The sequence below is a fragment of the Brassica rapa genome, chromosome A04 (assembly GCF_000309985.2).
Source record: "Brassica rapa cultivar Chiifu-401-42 chromosome A04, CAAS_Brap_v3.01, whole genome shotgun sequence".
Classification (NCBI taxonomy): domain Eukaryota; kingdom Viridiplantae; phylum Streptophyta; class Magnoliopsida; order Brassicales; family Brassicaceae; genus Brassica; species Brassica rapa.
In genome coordinates this window covers 9,402,683-9,423,440 of record NC_024798.2, presented here as the reverse complement: position 1 = coordinate 9,423,440, position 20,758 = coordinate 9,402,683, and the positions used below count along the sequence as shown (strand labels likewise).

Here is a 20,758-nt window from a genome sequence, read left to right as displayed (position 1 = left end):
AATTTTGTGTTTTCTGACAAAATAGAATTGTTAGTGGTCTTTTTAATTCAAAACCAAAAAAATCTAATAAAATTTAAAATATAATTTTAGAATAAAAAGAGATTACATTTATTATATCCAGTAAAAAATAAAATTTCAAATATTTTATAACATAAAAATTTATTTTGATATAAAATTATTTTAGTGTAAAATCACCCGCCCGTAGGGCGGGCCAACCTCTAGTTTATTACATAAAATACTGTTCAAAATAGTCACTTAAAGGTTGTACAAATTTGATATTTAAGAAATTTCAAGCATAAAATGTTTTTTTTACATTTATTGATGTTTAAAGAGAGAAAAATAATTCATTGGCAAAGTTTTGTTTAATGCTCCTTTGAATGGTTAAAAGGTTGCATCTGACCTATTTATCAAAACGTGAGCGGTATGTGAGTTGAGAGTCTTCCTTCTCTTCCATTCTTCTTTAGTTGTGTCGACTTTAATCTAGAATATCTCGTTTTGTTTCTTCAATCTAAGCAGAGAATCTTCTTGTAATTAAGTTTGATTTTTCTGACATTCATACCTCTTCATTTCACTTTTAATTAGTCTGCTTATTGACTTTCGTTTTTAGTCGAGAGCTTTGTTCAGAGGAAGAAAGTCATGGCCGTGTGAAGATGTGGTAACATCGGTTCTTCTACAAAACAAACTAAAAAGAATTCAAAACTGTACAACATCAAATAACTAAATGTTGAGACATAACTTTAATGCTAAATCATTTGCTAAATAACTATAATACGAACTCGTATGCACCACCTACCAATGTATACTTGTGAATTTTTGTAAACCATCTGTAAGTTTTGCTTAATATTTTGCAGAATTATTTTGTACACAATTTTTATCGTTTCCCTAACTTCAAAAACCATTAGATTGAAGAATAGTCTTTATCAAGAGAAGAAAAAAGAAAAGAAGATATGATGTTGTCGCTTCCAAATCAAAAGAATGGGAGAGATGAAATCATTTCTGTGACTTCGTGGATGAAGTAAACAGTTTGAAGTAATTTTATTTTTGTAGAAGTTATTCATTTAAGGTTGATGTAATGGAGGAGGTGGTGGCGATCATGGTTGTGCATGTACGTAATGGTTGATGCTGATACAATAAGTTTGCTTTTTTTTTTTTTTCTGAAGTGAGGGAAGAAATAAAGTGTTTGTTTCGATTGTTTTTTTCTTTTCAATATTTGTTTTTGAAAAAAAAAAGAATTATTTAGGTGGTGAAATAGAATTGGTCGAGTGACTTGTGATCTAGTATATAAGGGATTCTAATTTTTTTTCCAAATATATAAATCGACATTAAATGTAATATATGAGTTATTACTATATTTTAAAAAAATTAACAAAAATATAAATTAACATTAAATATAATTGTCCATGTTATATTAAGCTATAAGCCATGTCATTAATTTTAGTAGCTATGTCATATTATTTTTGTAAAAATGATTGTAGAAATGACATGTGACAAAATTACTTTTCAAATAATGTATAGGGGATTTACATCCACTCATACTTTCAGCATGTGAGATACTTTGTGCTTGTAAATTTCCCAAAAAAATTTTATAGCCTAAAATCTCTTTTTTCATTGATCCTTAAAACCCTAATCCGCCACATCTACTCTATAGCGATTACAGTTTTCACGCCGATGTTTCATACAATCTGATAAGGGTCGCTAGTAGAAAAGAATAAGGTGGAAGTGGGGATGTTAGTGGAGAGGATAAGGTGGAAACGTGGTTACGGTGGAGCACCTAATTGTTATAGTGGCCATGCTGTGGGGCCAGTAGAGGTAAGGTCTTATGGTGGTGGTGAAGGAGGAAGAGCTGGAGGTGGAGCCGTGGAGGTGGATCAGAAGTCGGGATGAATGGAGGAGGAAGAGCGGGAGGTAGAGCCGTGGAGGTGGATCAGAAGTCGGAGTGAATGGAGGAGGTGATGGTGGAGGAGCTAATAAAGGAAGTGGAGCTTGTGAATGTGGATATGAAAGTTGTGGTGGTTAAAGAAGTGGTTAGCAATCATGGAGGCATGGAGGGTCATATGGTGATGATGCTCAGCGGTCATGGATCATGGAGTGTTTTATGGTGGTTCAGAATCCCAAAATCGAGTAGTCTTAACCAACAAAACCTTCACCCATCACCTGTCTACACCACTATTGACCACATCCACTAAAACCTTAATCATCTCTCATCCGCTATCCATGACCACATGCCTCCATCCATATCTTTCTTTTTCAAATCTCCTATCCACCGCGACATGCCCTCCCATATTCATAATCATACTACTCTTCACCACAACTAAAAAACCTTTCACCATCCCTCAACCATGTTCACATCCACAATTTCATTGATTTCATATACACAACTACGTCGACTTCGTATCCAGAATTTCATTAAGGTTATTTTGGTTAGACTGAAGACAACTTCTATACTCAACGTACTCTACAAGTTTAAAGTATGTCAAAGTGTAAAAAACACAACCCAAAGTATGTCAAAATGTAATGCTCTCTGTTTGAATTTGTAGTGCCTATTTGTTAGCGTATATACACTTTCAGATTGGTAGATGAATTTTAAAAGATATTTTTTTAAAAAAAAAATTGAGATTTCATTGATAGTTTTATGGATTTTTAAAATATTAGTAAAATTATTTGTTATGGTTTAATAAATTTTTAATTCTATGTTAAATTCTTTGTTAGTCAAAAGTTTAGTTTTCATTGATTTTATAATTCTATTAAATTATCTAGCTATAAGGACATAGATTATCAATAATTTTACTTCATAAAATTCAAATTTAGAAATACTATATACGTTGATAAGATTATTAAATATATGTATAAAATACATTTATACAACACACACACTTACTTTGTAACTGTTAAGAAAAGGATAGTAAACCAAAAATTAAAAACAAATCACAAAATAGTAGACGAATAACTTGAGACAATTAATTTCATGTGAAAAAGATCATGGAAAACTTAAAATAAAAACAAGTAAAACAACACAGTATGAAAAAATCATTATTAAAAAAATTAAAGAGCTATTATAATACCAAATAATTATATATATTTTTTAAAGTTTAGAAAACATGTATATTTTATATTTAGAAAAAGAATTTTTGAAAAAATAAGAAAATTTATGATAAGAAATAACAATCGATGATAATTCATAAAAAAATATATTTGATAATCAATAAGACTGATGATAGCAATCACATCTTTAAGAGACTTCGAAATCCATCAAATAAATGTAAAAACTGTTTTTTTTTCTTTCTAAATGATGATTTATAAGAGGAAATTTACATGAAACAATCTCTGAGGGTTTTGTCATTCTTGTATATGATGACAGAGTATGCCAACTTGTAAAGTCACTTTATAGGCTTAAACAAGTTCGTAACAATGGCACAAAAAATTTGACAATACAATGATGTCAAATGGTTTCAAAATTAATGAATGTGACAAATGCATATACTACAAAACTACCAAAAATATGTATGTTTTGTTGTGTCTATATGTAGATGATATGATCATTATTGGAAGTAATAAAGATATTATCAATCAAACAAAGAACATGTTCAAAGGAAAATTTGAGATGAAAGACTTGAGATTAGCAGATGTAAAGTCACAAGAAATTCAAGCGGAATTATCTTAACCCAATTTCATTATGCTCAAACAATATTAGAGAGATTTAAAAATTACTCTAATGGTACGGCAAAAAACTCCGTTAGATCCTTTACTTCACTTAACAAAGAATTCAGGTGAATCAGTGTCACAAAACGAGTATGCACGTTTGATCGAATAGTCTCATGTACTTAACCAATTCTACTAGACCAGATCTAGCGCACACAGTAAACATACTGAGTTGATATCCAAGTAATCCTTGTCACAAACACTGGAAAGCTATAACGAGAGTACCCAAAGATTTTGGGCCTCACTAGAGTAAAGAACCAACAGTTTAGAAGAATACAATAACGCTAACTGGATATCCGATTCTAAAAACTCAAAATCTACAAGTGGATATGTCTTTACACTAGGAGGAGAAAAATTATCATGAAAATCTATCAAACAAACAGTGTTAGCCAGATCCCCCATAGATTCTGAGTTCATAGCCTTAGAAAAAGCAGCAGAAGAAGCTGAATGGCTTAGAAATTTCTTTGGAAGATATTTCTATGTGGGAGAAACATATGCCAGCTATACGCATACAATGGTAAATCTCATCACATCAAAAGACGACATAAAACTATTAGACAACTTATCTCATCTGGTTTAATCACAATAGACTACATCAAATCGGCTGACAACCTAGTGAATCCTTTTACTAAATTTTTCCCACGAGATGTTGTTGCTAAATCATGAAAAGGAGCGTTGTCGATCGATTTACCTTCCAGCAAGCTTTATCGAGCGGGTTTGAACTATGTTCACTAGGTTTCCTAGATCAAATTCTGTTTGCGCCCGATTATCCAAAATTCAGGGTTCTAGTTAGCTACTCTAGAACACAAGCAATAAGAGCAATTCAACTGATGAATATCACAAACAACTCACCAATTCTATATTTGGGGCTAATCCTTCATAATCCTATTTGAACCTAAACCTAACAAGGAGAACTACTCAGACATAGCAAAACAATTCATAACAGTAATCAATAAAAGATTCATAAATAGATTAAAGTTAGAAATACTGAAGTTGCAATACAAATCTCTAAAGGAGTCTTGGATCTTCTCTCCAAATCTACTAAAAAACTTAGGAATAGTTTGCTGTGTAAAAACTAGAAAGTAAAGAAAGTGTGTATTGCCTAGTACAATGGCAGAACACATAAATATTAGGTTAAAAGTCGCCAGGGCATTTACGTAAATATGTCTTGACTTAGATTTTAAGCCGGCTAAGCTTTGCACGCTTCCCTATCCGAATGTCGACCTCGAACGGGTTTGATGGTCAGCTTCGAGCTTTTTCTCATTTTATCTCCAAAATACACCGAAATCATCATTTTCTCCAAATCACCCATGAACTTGTAAAAGTGCTAAAAATCCTTGAAAACAACATAGATAGTTCCTAAAACACTTATATATCATGGCTAAAAATGGGTAAAATCCATAGTATATCACCCGTCGTAAAACATATATCCATAAGGTTCTTGTTGTCAATTTCAGTGTATCTGGATTTGGAGCTTAAGCAACTTGATGTAAAGACTATGTTTCTTCATGGTACACTTGAAGAAGAGATTTACATGGAGCAACCAGAACGGTTTCAGGTTAAAGGAGAAGATATTGTGGACAAGAAGAGATTTACATGGACGAAAGTAGGCACCAAGACAATGGAACAAGTGTTTTGGTTAGTTTGTGGTTAGTCATGGATTTGTGAAGAGTGAATATGATCACTGTGTTTATATCAATAAGGTAACCAAGGGTACATACATCTATCTATTGTTATATGTGGATGATAAGTTGGTTGCGTCAAGGGATGCAGTAGAAATCATGAAGGTAAAGCAGGTACTTAGCGGCAGATTTGAGATGAATGACTTAGATCCCGCAAGGCGAATTTCGGGAACGAATATTGAGAGAGATCATGGAAAGAAGATTCTGACACTATCTCAATCTGGTTATATCAAGAATATTCTCAGGGTATTCGACATGGATGAGTCAGTGTGTGTCAACGCAAATTGTCTGCCGTAGATGATGATGAAGTAGAGACATGTATGGATGATATTACATACGCTAATGCTATCGGAAGCACAATGTATGCTATGATAGGTACGTGGGGTGATCTGTCATATGCATTTGGGTTGGTTAGCTGGTATATGAGCAAGCATGGGATGGTTCACTGGACTGCGATTAAGTGGGTATTGAGATACCTGAAGGGAACACAAAATCTGAAACTGTACTTCAGGAAAAATGAGGTGTTTATGGTTGAAAGTTTCTGTGATTCTGATTTAGCTTCAGATCTGGACAAGAGAAGGTCTATCTCAGGTTATGTTTTCATGACTGGTGGGAATACAATCAGCCGAACATCAAGTTTACAAAGTGTAGTGGCTCTGTCAATGACCGAAGGGAAGTATATAATGCTGGATGAAGCAGTCAAAGAAGAAATGTGGTTAAGGGGATTAGCAGAAGAGCTTGGATTCAAGCAAGACACGGTGGAGATATCGTGTGAGTAATACTCCATCTTAAAAAAAAAAACCCTAATTTCGGTTTTATCGAATTTCTCGGGGAAGCCGAAGGCTTGGTAAATTTGTATCCTCAAGGTTAAGGTTAGTCTGGAGTCTATAAAAAATATTCAGCTCATCAGAATGGTAGCGGAAAAATATCCGAGATTGAACGCGGGACGCAAATTCACCAGAAGGACCGAAATCGCGTAAATCGACCGAAAAGCTCTAGGTGGCTTGATCTAAGGGATCAGGACGTGGTGTCAACCATTTTACCTGCTGAGTGTCAACACAAGAAGGAGGTGTAGACGTGCATGAAGCAGTTCCATGCAGCTCGACACACAGAAGCATGAGGTGTCGCAGTACCTGTGATCTTTGCATGCGAACCGACATGCAGAGGCCCGTGTGTCGCGACGCATGAACCCCAGACATGCTGAGAGATATGTGGACGTGGTGGTGTCCCCTGGCATGTAAAGGAGAAATGCAACAGGGCATGTGGACGCCCATGTGTCGCCACACATGCGACCAGAAGCATGCAGGACAACACACAGGCGATCGGGTGGCTCATTCTTATTAGCTGGCAATTTCTATATATACCCAGCCACCCTTCACCATTTTTACTGATCTCATTCCATATAAACCAAAGAAAAACGTGGCTATAGGGAGAAAGAAAAAGAAGTGAGGTGCTTTAGAAGTATAGACATTTTTGAAGACTGATAAACTGTTGGGAAGTTTCGAAACACTGTCCAGAAGTGAAGGAATGTTCTTTCCGAGTTCTGATCAGCCAAGACCAGTCCATTCAAGACATTGACGTTGGGTTTTGGGATTTAACATCACAGTACCAAGACGAAGATTTGGAGGGGAGAAAAAGGGTTTGGTCAACATCCGGAATCAAAGAGTTGAGCCACATCGCTTAATCACTGTGAGTCACGGTTAATTAATGAATTTTTAATGAAGGTTCCTGACATCAGAGACGTCTTCCGAGCTAGGATAGCCGGACCGGTCTAGGTGTCAGTTTGTGGATCCGTGGCTTGAGACGATGTCTGGCAAAGTGGATAGCAAGACTAGTCTAAGCACTCGAATTATTGTGAATGTGTGATTATTATATGTTGTTATAGTGTGTACCTCGTGTTGGTACTGTTATGTGAGAACCTCGTGGTGGTTCTAGTAGTAGTTTGCAGGTCATTGCTTCCTCAAATGGTACCACTAAGCCGGTCGTGGTCCGAAAAGTGGTGGGCTCGGTTGAACTTGGCTTGATCACCAAGGCCGAGTGTCACACGTGAATGTGACAGCCCCCGGCGAGTCCGATAGAGGACCGGGGCACGGCGATTCCGATTAAGGACCGTGACCGGGCGACTCCCAAGCGTCTACGCCTGTGTGGTGTAATAGTGAAGGGATAGCCGGTGTCCCTTATGTGGAGGAAGAATGATTCTGTTGGACTCTAGGAGTATATATATATATATTTATATATATATATATATATATATATATATATATATATATATATATATATATATATGGTTGATTGATGTGACACTCCTAAAGAGTGTTTTGATTTATTATGGTTTAATGATTTATTGCTTAAATCGGTCATGCTTTATTGATTGTTGAACAATCCGTCTTACTTGTGTTTTGGGTTGGGTTAAGAATGACGGGTAGTTGTATATGCTAGATAGGGAACCCTGTCTCACTGAGTAAAACTAGTTCACTCACTCTTCGCATCCTTTTGCAGGTGACCAGTAGAAAAGACCGTAGCACTCGCGGAACTGTAGGAGCTGGTGTAGATTGGACATCTTTTGCTAAAGACTCATTTTCAAGATATATAAATGTATGTTTTACTTTCGACTGCGTCCATGGACCATATGTATAATATTTTTGGCTTGTGAACTTCATGTTTTATATATATGGAATAAAGTATGTTTTATATTAGTGACGTGTTGAATCTGATATTAGGTTAGTCCAACCTAACACAACTCTATGATTTGGTATGGGTTGCAAAGCCTTAGGCCGAAGATTAGAGGAAACGAGTTTTGAATGGATATTCTGGGTTACAGAATTATGTTTGTGACTTGGAAAGTCTATTCTCAACCCGCCGTAACACTTTCGGACTTGGTAGAGGAAGGTCGTTCGGGCATGTTCTTGTTTGATTGTTGCCTGGCTGACTGACCGATATCTAAAACGGTTCGGGGGTGTTACAGTGTGACCCTCAAAGTGCATTGTGTCTAGCAAATAACAATGTGTATCATGAGAGGATTAAACACATCAGCAAAAAGATGCACTTCATCAGGGATATTATTTTTCGAGGTGATGTAAGTGTGAAGAAGATATGTACTTCTAAGAATCCTGCTGATATATTAACCAAGGTTGTTCTGGTTAAGAAGTTTGAGAAGCGGTGAACTTCCTTGGGATGTCCTAACATTGAGGAGCATTCGACATCCCCTAACAAAGCACGAGTTTGCTTAACCTAAGTAGTGAATCATGTTTGATGTTATCAAGGTAGAGTTTGTTGGAATTCATCAGGGAATATACGTCGAGGAATCCGTCAGGGACTTCGTCAGGATTTGGTTATGAAAATCAAACAATATCGCATAACTTAAATCAAGACAAAGTCGTCATATTTGGAAAGAAAAATATCACTTTTATGAAGTTATGGAAGTTGATAGGATCCTGGAAATATTACTTTCATGGTTTATGGAAGTTGGAAGTATTTTGGAAAGTTTCCTAATAGATTTATTGAAACGGGCCAATGCGTTAATCCCACTAGGTTAAATGTAATAAACTCCTCATATATAAGGGGAGCTCGTGTGCTCTCTTTCTCCCTTGTCCAAGAAAAGTTCCAGTTTGGTTCGGTTTGTAAGTTTCGTTGTGAGAGAGAGGTTCTATATCTTTGTTCTTAAGATTATAGTGGATTGCCTCTTTGCTAGGCCCAAGAGATGTAGCAGTATCTAGATGAACTCTAGGTAAACAATTTCTTGTGTCCATCTTCTATATTTTCCGCGTTCTTCTTCTATTCTCTATTATTCTACAAACTTATACTTTCTAACTTACGTCAACGAATGTGTCATCAACGAATGTGTCAGAGAATGTGTCGGAGTTTGTGTGTTTGATTATGGTTTAAAGTCAAACAGTTTGCCATTGTGGTCTCAACAACTCTAAACCTGATGGAGATTGTCCAAGATGTTTTTATTTGAGTGTGAAGTCTTCATAACAAAATACATTTGCCTTATAAAACATAAATTCACTAAAACATTGTATTCGAAACCCAAAGAAGGTTATGCTTTGACTTCCACAGTCTAAACTCTAAAGATGTATTGGATCAACGAGCAAAGTGGTGATATACTCCTTGAGCATGCCTTCACGGTGGTTGAAGACATCGTCAGATGTATATAGAACGTCTAATGAACGTCCGTAATTGATGATTTGGTTAAGAACCCGACGAGAGATGTGGGTTGTCTTCAAGCACTCCTCGTTAACGATTTTGTTGATATATTTAATCATTTTATCAAACACTTTTATAGCTTCTTCTTTGGTAACTCCATGTTGTTTTATGTAATAGTTGAGTGCGTTTGCAGTGTAACCTTTACCAATATCCTCCTGATCATATAAACCACAATCTAATCCATGAAATATGAGCTGGATATATTAGCAAAACTTAATTAAATCCAAGGAAGCTTTCAAAAGGGAATTAAATGTTTTGTATGTTCAAGTAGATTTTTTTTTCACACACAATTCAGTAAACCGTGAATTTAAACCAAATCAATTCTTAATTTGTCAAGCTGAACCATATTTTTCCAAATCACCCTAAAAACATATTTGCGAGTTAATAGTTTTGAAATTATTTCAGTAACTGACAAACTAAAATGATATATATATATATATATATATATATATATATATATATATATATATATATATATATATGTGGGTCTTGATAATTAATACCTCATAGTCGGTTATGTCATCCATGAGACGGGTCTTTGCGGCTAGAACTTGGACGACCTTTGGTCTAGATCTTAGCCACTCAAAATCTATCTTCTTACTAATCTCTCCAAGTCCCATAATAGAGCAAGCTATGGTCGCATACGAACCAATCTCAGCTCCACCAGCTTCTATATACTCATCAAAGCTAGGCATGCAATCTTCTCGTGCCCATTTGACAAGTTGGAGGTTTGTCCTCACAAGTATCTTGAACTAATATCAACAATACATAATGTTACCAGCCAGCAGTTTATGTGAACATATTAATTATTTAAGCTTTTGAAAGCACAAACCTCTTCTATCATTTCCTCCAAGACAAATAATCTTCCTTGTGACCTCAATATATCTTCATACTCTTTATAAACACACATCACAAATTTGAAGGCCGTCTTCATGTGACCTTGAAGTTCTCCCATGTAATCAGGGTCCCATCTATTGATAGAAGAATGCAACAGTTAACTCATTACTAGCTATCTGCCTAGCTTGTTGATTAATATAATGCAACATTATAAATTTTCAGGATATATAAAATTAATGTACCTTTCTATACAATCAACCAGATTCCTAACTTCGTCAATAGAAGCATATGTATCGCAAGCATCATCTAGAAATGTGATTGCTAAGTAAAACTTAGCCGACATAATTCTCCCAAGTGAAAACTGCGGCTCAAAGTACATCATCAATGCCGCTAACCAAGTCTCAACGGTTCTTTCTCTGAAATTAGGTGGTAATTTTGATGTATGATCTAGTCCCCTCCACCACCTGAAAAATGTGTACAACATGTTAAAATATGAAATCACAAAGAAAGCTTGCTAAAAATAGTTGAATATTCACATACATGGTGATTGTTTTTAGTTCTTGGAAGTAATGAAGCTGTAAGAACTTGAAATTGAGCTTTGCTAACTTGAGCAACGTTTCATCGTGGTTCTCTTCTTGTTCATAAAATGAAATATACTCCCTTGCAACTAGTGCTTCAATGTTCATGTGTTGAGGTATGTGAAGTGATTTTTGTATAAGCCTTGAAATGTGTCCTGGACTTGCTAAATGACCTGTAGCTATTGTCTCCAAGTGGCTCAGTGTAAAGCTCAATGCTTCATCCAAGATATAATCCGTTGTTGTTCCGAGGTGTAGTGCTTCATAAAAGCTTAGCATCCCTTTGAAATCATTTATTAGATATCTCTTGAACTTCTCATCATCTTCTTTGAATCTTTTGAACACATCTACTTGAAAACAACCGTGTTGTTACACTTATGGATTGTATTTTTTTTTACAACGAACGGTTATTAAACTTTAAATCTATCAGACCAGACATATTTCAAACCCTGGTTTTTAAATTTATTGATTTTACCAATACTATATTTGTAAATCACAAAATTTATAATTATATAATATTTATAACAAAAATATCTTCAAATTTCTAAGAATATTCTAATTTTTAAAAAATTAAACTAACAACAAAATTACTAAATCTTAAAATTCTTTATCTCATTTTATTATAGTTTGCAAAAACTATATATACTTGCAAAGAAATATTAAAAATGATATTAAAATTATATGAAAATATATTTTATTAAATATTTTGATGATTAGAAAAAAAGTAATGAATACCATGTCTTTCTAATCTAAATTATTGTTAAAACTAACCAATTATCAGCACAAATAATATCTAGAGTGTACACACATATGCTAAAACCTCGTCAAGCTCTCTCTGGAGCAATGTTCAAACGTTAAATCTAAGTTGAAAAAAATAATTTGACAGATAAAATAAATTGTAATCTATATAAAAGAGAAAAATTGTAGTCTGTGACACAAATGTATTTACAAATATAGATGTACTAATATATATTATCACCTAAATGACACTATTTCCATTTTTTCTTACTATGACATTTAGATTTGTTTACACAAATTAAGGAAAAAAATTAATTTTGTATTTTTTCTAACCAAAAACATCATAAACTATCCACCTAATCATAATTCAACCAATAGAAAAGTTAACCAAAGAATATAAAATTTTATATAGCATAAAAATTAATAAATTTGCATTGAAAATTTTATCTAATTTACAGTGAAAAAAATTCTTTAAAACGTCATATAATAAAAAAAAGCGATTATGTTCTACAAACAAAAACATTAGAAACTTTTCCGCTTTTTATAGAATTATCAAACTACAAGTTGCTTATCGAACATATCAATTTGATTGTTTCACCGTCCAAAACAAAAATAGGCAACCAACATAACTTACAGTGCAAGGTAATGAATACCATCTCTTTATACTTCTGGATTTAAGCAAGATAGTTTGATATTTCAGTTGGTGTTTTTAACCTTTTGAAAATTGTAGGTAAAGATAAAATTATTAAAATAATTATTTCTAGTTAAGTTTCCTATGAAAATAAAACATGCATACTTCTTGATAGATATATGTATATTTTCATTAACGCTGCTAATATCAAATGATAAACATTCAACACAAAACATTCAATTATATGACATGTTCAAGTTTCTTACCCGATGACATGTTGTGACCATATGTTCTGAAAACGCGAAACATGATAGAAATCGTGTACAAGTCATTCTCATCAGCGATCAAATCCGCTATCTTCTCGAAAGCAATTTTCACTATGTGTTCAATCTCATTCTCGAAATGATATGCCAGACCAAGACTGACTAGAAAATGGATTATAAGAATTTTTCTCTTGGTCGCCTCGCCATCATCTCCCGAATACCAAATTAGCATGTCCCTCACTTTAAGCTTTAGTACCTCAATTTCATTTGCAAGAGCATCAATATCCTAATAGTTAATACAACTCAAAGATCGTTAGACTAGCATGTAACGTACAACGAATTAATTATGCCCAGATGCATGATCTATATTAGTTTATATTATACTAATATTTGGACGCACCGAGTCAGTGACGGTCACAGTGAGGAAGTGATCACCCCATTTAGATGGTGGCAATTTTGTGAAATCAAAACCAATTTCATGATCAACTTTTCTTTTTGCTTCCATGTAATTCAAAAATGAGAGAAAAAAGGCAGTGGTGGGAAGAACAAGAAAGAGCACTAAAATACAGAGATGTAACGAATGATCAATTGATTTTTAGGAAGCAAATATATAGACCAGAGAAAACAGTAAATACATTACCCAAAAATTAAAATGACTAAGAAAACACGAGATACTTGTTTAAATTGCCTAGTATATCTTCTATTTTCTTGAGAGAATAGCTGCCGACGGTTTATATATTCGCGGTCCACTATATTAGTATATACTTGAGAAAACATAATTTAAATTTTATTATTGCAGGGTTGCTTCTAAACAGTGCCGTGCCAGCCCGTTAGAGGCCTCATGCAAGTTTTAATTTAGTTACTAGATATTTACCCGCCCTTTTCAAGGGCGAAATTATTTTGTAAATATATTTTTAGTAAAAATATTATTTGTCTTTAAGTTTTATTATAGTGATGGTTTATTTTTTTTACCTTCTTTATGATAAACATGATACATGATAATTGTTTTAAATCATAACACGTTTAGTTTCTTAGAATCATAAAAATTTGAAAATTCTATTGATACTATCTTATTTTATACTATTCATTTGTATTTGTTTTTATTTGTAGTAAATATATATCTAATACATAACTTTACCAAATTTCCAACCCGTTTTGTAAATTTTACCTTTTTATTTGATGTATTTTTTATAATTAAATATATATTTGTAAGATTTAAGATTTTTTTGAAATTTGTGTGTCTGGTATAGATGATAATATTTTCTATTTTAGATCACTATTTATAATAACTATGATATATATATATATATATGATATTAAATAATTTTAATTTCAAATTTACAACCTTTTAGCAAGGGTGATATGTTTTAAAGGAGCCATTGAAAAATGATTCATTTTTTACGTTTTCGTTTGTGCTTTACACCTTTTAGCAAGGTGATAAGTTTAAAAGGAGCCAATTGAAAAAAAGATTCATTTTTACGTTGTTTATGGTTCGTTTGTGCTAATGAAAAGTTTCATCAAAAGTATTTTTAATAGTGTAATTTATTTTACTACGTAATCTAGGTAAAATCTAAGATATTTTGTCAATATATTAATGATATTAATGATTGTTCAGAAAATATTGAGTTTAAATTAATTGTTAAGATATCTAGAATCGTACCAGAAATTTAGGGAGGTTTTTGTAGCAACCATTTAACAGATAAGAAAGTGTCAATTGTTCTGTATCTTCTTTCCATCAATGTAGTAAGTTTATACAATATGCATAGATACTAAAACGTTTTCACATATTTTATGTATTTTTAAAATGTTGTTAGACTAACTCATTAATATAAAATGATGGTTACTGTATGAAACATATAATTTTCCACTATTATGATGCAACATAAAATCTTTTAATTGTATACATAAATATACAAATTAATTGTCGATGTAAAACATTTTTAAAATGATATTTGAGAATATTGTTTTCATCTTCGTCTTGTTCATTCATATGCAGGTTTTCTTGACAAAGCATTATTAGAACAGAGGATTAAACAACCCTGAATTTGTGAGACCTTGAAGAGATCTTTGTTATTGACTCAAAGACAAAAGTTATTCATCTTGGTCATTCATATGCAAATTTTCTTGATAAAGCAGGATCAGAATTCAGGATTAAATGACTCTGAATTTTTGTTAAACCTTGAAGAGATATATGTTATCGACTCCAAGACAATTGTTATTGCCAGAGTTCTAGTTGAACGAATTGCCTTTTTGTTTATCTAGATTTAATAAACATTGTGGTGTTGATGATGTAATACGTAGCTTTGGAAGTTTTGGTAAATTTTGGGAACGATTATGATTGTTCATATAACTAAATATTGACTAACCAAATTAATAGAGTATATTTTATATTAATGAAACACAATTTGAACAGTTCCAAAACTTAAACCGAATTTTTAAATGGTGGTTTACATGAAGATTGGTTTAGTTTAAGTATGTTGGTTACCATATAAATTTGTATATGAAACATATTTTAATATTAAGTCACAACATTGTTTAATAAGCCCAAATTAAAAATATGCCATGGTAATTTCAAATAGGACTCTATTTTAATAGAGTAGATATATATATGTGTGTATGTTTATAATAGTAGAGATTTTTAGATGATAAAATAATGACATGTCTAAAATAAAAATGATAGTGTTTAATAATTTTAATTTGTGAGTTTTTGACAAATATATGGGGAAAAGAATCATATTTGTATCTTTTTATGGAATTATTTTATAACTTTTTTTAACAAATTCAGAAGAACTAATACTCTTATAATTCAAATACCAAACAAACATCTACTTTCATATATCTTTTTTTTTGTTCACTATACTTTCATATATCTAATAAAAATGAAAAATATATCAGTTTTCATTAATATTTACACCAATGAAAAAATATAATTATAAAAAGTGAGTTTAAAAAGGTTGTGTTTAAACAAATTTGATAAAACAAAGATAATTATGAAAATAAAAATACTGTATAATATTATTTTTGGTGAAATTTAGTTTTGTGATTAGAAATGAAACAAATTAATTAAATATTAAAATACCAAATTTGGTTTTTTTACAAGACTAAATTTGGTGTTATAGTTGGAGTTGCTTAAGTGGATTCGATAAAATAGAATTAACTGATTAAATAAATTTCATTTTATTATTATTTTTATAGTATAACAACATGCTATATATTTATAAACTAAAATAGTTATATAATTTACCTAAGACAAAAAATTATATTCTATTTTATTGAAAAAAACTTGAATTTGAGACACTAATAAATTTATGGATTGAATAAAATTATTGGAGTTTTTATATTTTGTGCTCAAAATTAGAAAAATATAATATTGATTCTACAGTCACATCACAACACACAAAATGTAAATAAAATACTCTAACATAATTAATCAGAAAAATAAAATAGTATAATATTCATGATATAATTTTTTAGATGTCAAAACTATACTATATGGAATATATGGAACATGCACAGTAGTTTAAATGGAAAAATCAAAGGTAACTGAGAAATTATCCATGTTACGAAATTTAAACTTTAGAATATACAATTTTTTATTTTTTATATATTTTTTAAGTTTTGATATCTTTTGTTTCTAGAAAATCCAATAAAAATAAAGGAAAAAAACAAATAAACAGATGAAAGGGAAAACAAATGTCTGTAAGTAAACCAATAAAAAAGAAAAGAAAGACAAGAGGAAGAAGTCGTTCAAGCAGACTGAGGCGGACCATCTTCATATGACACCATACATTTTGGGATTTTTGGGACCTCCTTGAGATGAAGGTGGTTCAAATGACACAATACATTTTGATTTTCTCTCTATAGTTTATGGGATTTTTTGCTTTTCAACTAGCCCATCTTCATATTTGACACATGTTTTTTATGTTTGATCCGTCTTCACACTTTCGTCATTTTTCCAACATAATATCTAATATACGTAACACTTAGAATATTGAGTATTGGATGAATTATATTTCAGGATATGTGCTCAGATTTTCCAGAATTAACTATAAATTTTAATGTAATTGGTTTTTTTTGACCAAAATGTAATTGGCTAAATTTTATGGGTTTATAGTAAAATATTTGAAATAGTTTCGTAGATATAGAAAAGTTGGCTGAACTCTGTTAATAATAAGTACGTTTTTATCATTTACACAAATCTGGTTTTTCTGTAAATTTGATTATATCCCCTTTATTTTAATCTTGAAGCATTACAACATGTTTTCGTAGCGATATATCATTACTAGGTTGATTGTATGAATGTGTTCACACTATGTACTTTACGTTTTGTTTTTAAATATAAAACTCAAATGTAAGGTTCCAATAAAACTCACATTATCCAGATTTCCGATCCAAATCAAAACGGATAATGAATCGAAAGTCCAGTTATACATATATTATTTTTATTATTTACTGATAGACTGGGCACAATATTAGTAAATTTTTGATTCGATTCGTTATCCGTTTTGATTTGAACTGAAAAATTCAAATATCGTACTATGAAGCAAATCAAATATCAAAATGTAATATCTGTAAGAAACAAAGCAAATAAAAAATATTAATATTTTTAAGAACGTATATCTAATTTGATCCATTAGATACATATATATACATATATTTAAAGAATTATATATAAATTATATATATTATAGTTTATATAATTTTATAATATTTTTATGTGTTAAATTTATTATATTAGGTATTAGAATTTCAAATTCTAAATAATAAATTATTTTTGTAATGAAATATTACTATTTTATATGATTTTTACAATTTCATTTATTTTTAAAATTTTTACTAACCACTTTTATATACTTTATATATACATATATGTGGACATTGACGTGAACACTTTTTTTAACTAAATATTCACTACAACTAAAATATCTAATTCTCTTCACCATTAACAACTGTCCTACACTTTCGCTTTTCTTTTTGCTACTTGTATTAGCTTGATTGTGGTTCCTAGCCTTTGAATGTGAGGCGTAACCATTTTAAATTAATTCTTTCAAGGAGAAAAGATTTACTTCAACTAATTCATGGCCTCTTAAATTTCTATTAGGTAATTCAAGCATTTTATCCACTAGACCAACTCCTGGTTGGTGTCATAGTATAAAAATTGTAACTTTTCTCTAGGCTACGCAAAAACTGAAATAGTTTCTGGTGGCCGGTGAGCAATTCGCCACCGGTAACCATCCATTTTTCTTTTGTTTTAGCATCTTCTATTATATTAAATCTACCTTTCTTCGATCTATAGATCGATAATATCTTCGCTAGGCGACTTTATTTTTTTTCCGATTAGCGGATTAATTGTTCGCGCTGGCGACTTTTGTTTTCTCTTTTGCTAGGCTAAAATATATCCCGTCAATGCTTGGGCTTGAACCTCATATTCTCTGTTGGTTGTGCACAGATCCCTTTTCTATGAGGTTCTTTATCTCTTAATTATTAAGAGTACTTTACAAGTCAACAATAGTGGAGCATCTCAGATGGAAAGGACGATGGTGATGTTGGAAACGTTCGATCGAGTGAAAAGAGATTTAGAAGAATTGACATCTTCTATGAAATTGGTCCAATAAAGGGTCTCCTTGATTCAATTAGAGTTTCCCTGCTTTTAAATCACTGGCAATTGTGTGGGTTTCAGGCTTGTAGAGACGGGGTTTTTTTTTTCTAGAAACGGTTTTATGCGAAAGTTTAAATATAAGGAGTACAATATCAAGGTGAATCGAAAACTGAAGATGGTAACATGAAACTATATCATCGGAAGTGATCGGCATCTTTCCCGACAGCAAACCGAAAGATCTAGATCTGCTTATCCCATTTATGCCACGTGGATGATACATAGCTCACCGACCTACACATGTATCATATTTGTAATCGTATAGAGTTATAAAAATTATACTCTTTAGATTTAATGAAATATGAAGTTGACAAAAAAAATTAAAATTGTAATTATAATGTTTTAGTGGGATTTAAATGTTTTTTTAGATATATATGTTTGGTTTTGTTGTCACTTGTCACGTTTAAAATATTATTAATTATAATGCTTTAGTTAGTTAGGAGAAGACAACTTGTTCACTTCACTTCATTTGCAAAGATAGGACATATCTTAAACGTGAAACACGTCGAGTTGTTTGCAACATTCTTACCCAATCGGTATGGAGATTGTTGTGAATTTCGTGAACTTATGAAATATCATATAGCACTATAGTCATAGGGGCGGACCCAAAGCAAGAGGAGGTGTGGCCTGTGCCCCACCCTAATTTATCAATCTTATATATTAAAAGAGAAGTCATGACTTCTTTCATGTGTGATTTTTTTTTTAATTTGGACCATCACTTAAAAATTTTATTAAATGCATTTTATTAAGACTAATAATACATAGAATCTTTAAAATACTTTAATCATAATATCTTTTGATATCTTTTTATTTTGAATATAAAATTATTTATTTTAAAAATCTAACAACTCTGTTTTAAAAGATTTTTACAAGATCTTCATTTTCGAAATTATATTTAAATATTTTTCATTAATTTCGAAATTAGTTTGAAATATTATTATATATTAATAAATCCAGTAATCGTTTATAAAATAAAAAATAAAAATTCTGTAATATTTTATATATTATATAATCATAATCAATCATATTAAAAAAAAATTATTATATTGAGCTAAGTACAATAAAATTGTATTAAATTTATAAATTTTATTTTCATAAGTATAAAATATTTATGTTCAAAAATAAAATCTAATACGTTGGTAAGATGGGTTAAGCAAAATATATAATACATGTATAAAAATTAACATGTATTTCTTTAAAGCTTATAATATAAAATCGCTGTAACTACTTTAATCATAATATATTTTCATTTTAAATATAATATATATTTATATATTATATTTAAAAATTCTAATAAATCTGTGTAAAAGTATTTTAACAATAATTTAATGTATTTTAAGTTATCGTTTATAAAATGAAAAATAAATAAATTATATCCTATTTATCCACTTTATAGTCTCATGTTAAAAGTATATTCAATTGATAAATTTATAAATTTTATTTTCATAAATATAAATTATTTATTTTAAAAATATAATATGATGATAGAACGGCTTAAAATTAACAAATTTTATAATACATGTCTAAAAATTAACATATCTTAGACTTATGTATATACAATAATATATTATCTAAAATGAATAAGCATAAAAAATATTAGTAAAAATAAATACAGTTTTGAAACACGGATCAGAATTTAGCATAAATTAAATACAAAATACTTTTCAAATATGTTTTCTCATGAATATATTAATTTGCTTAATAACTAAATGCAAATACAATAAGATAAATATATAATAAGAATTGAAAATACATACGGTTTTAACCAAATGATTAATTATAACATGTAAATTATAAAATTATTATATTTGAAATAGTTATATAAACATTTAAGTATATGATTAATGTTTAAAAAATATACCACTAATGTTTAAAAATAATAATTTATGTATAAAAAAAGTAAAAACAAACACCCGCGCGGTTGCGCGGGTCAAAATCTAGTTTTCATTAATAGTTAACTAGATCTTGATCCGCACAACCGTGCGGGTGATTATTTTCATTTTTATACATATAAATATTTGATTTACGTGATTAGTGGCATATAATTTTAACATTTATCATATTACCAATAGTTTAATATAATATTTTCAAACACAACAATTTTAAAGTTTACATGCAGTAATTTAATTTATTATTTCAAGTTATATCTTTTTCTTTAAAACATGAACATTAGTTAAAATCTTACATGATGTGATATTTACAACAAATTCCGTTCAATTAAATATTAAATTAGATATTAATTTCCTTACAATTATACTTGTATTTTAAGTTTAGGTGATACCTATTTGTTAATCGAATTATTTGTATGAATTAAATCTTTGACTGCATAACCTATATTAAGTGTAATTTATAAAAAAAAAAATCCACTTCATTTAAATTATTAAACCGGAAATTATAATGCAAGTGTATTTTTTGTCTTTTTCAACCTGAATTTTCTCTTTATTATCTATGTTTTTCGGTTTCTTATGATG

The 20,758-nt window shown here is 30.7% G+C and overlaps 1 protein-coding gene and 1 long non-coding RNA gene across 2 annotated transcripts; one reads left to right on the top strand and one right to left on the bottom strand.

Annotated features, from left to right (window-relative positions):
* Positions 1–1,140: 1,140 nt before the first annotated feature.
* LOC103863851 (alpha-barbatene synthase-like) lies at positions 1,141–13,148 on the bottom strand. The gene is made up of 7 exons (XM_009141615.2): positions 13,032–13,148; positions 12,635–12,917; positions 10,965–11,346; positions 10,667–10,888; positions 10,420–10,558; positions 10,091–10,339; positions 1,141–9,742 (listed from the first exon to the last, which is right to left on the bottom strand). Exons 1-7 carry the CDS (start codon positions 13,134–13,136, stop codon positions 9,449–9,451), a joined length of 1,674 nt encoding a protein of 557 aa, XP_009139863.2. The 5' UTR covers positions 13,137–13,148; the 3' UTR covers positions 1,141–9,448.
* Positions 13,149–17,611: 4,463 nt separating this feature from the next.
* Positions 17,612–18,668, top strand: LOC103863850. The gene is made up of 2 exons (XR_632109.2): positions 17,612–17,732; positions 18,081–18,668. It is a non-coding gene; the product is annotated as an uncharacterized LOC103863850 (long non-coding RNA).
* Positions 18,669–20,758: the final 2,090 nt, after the last annotated feature.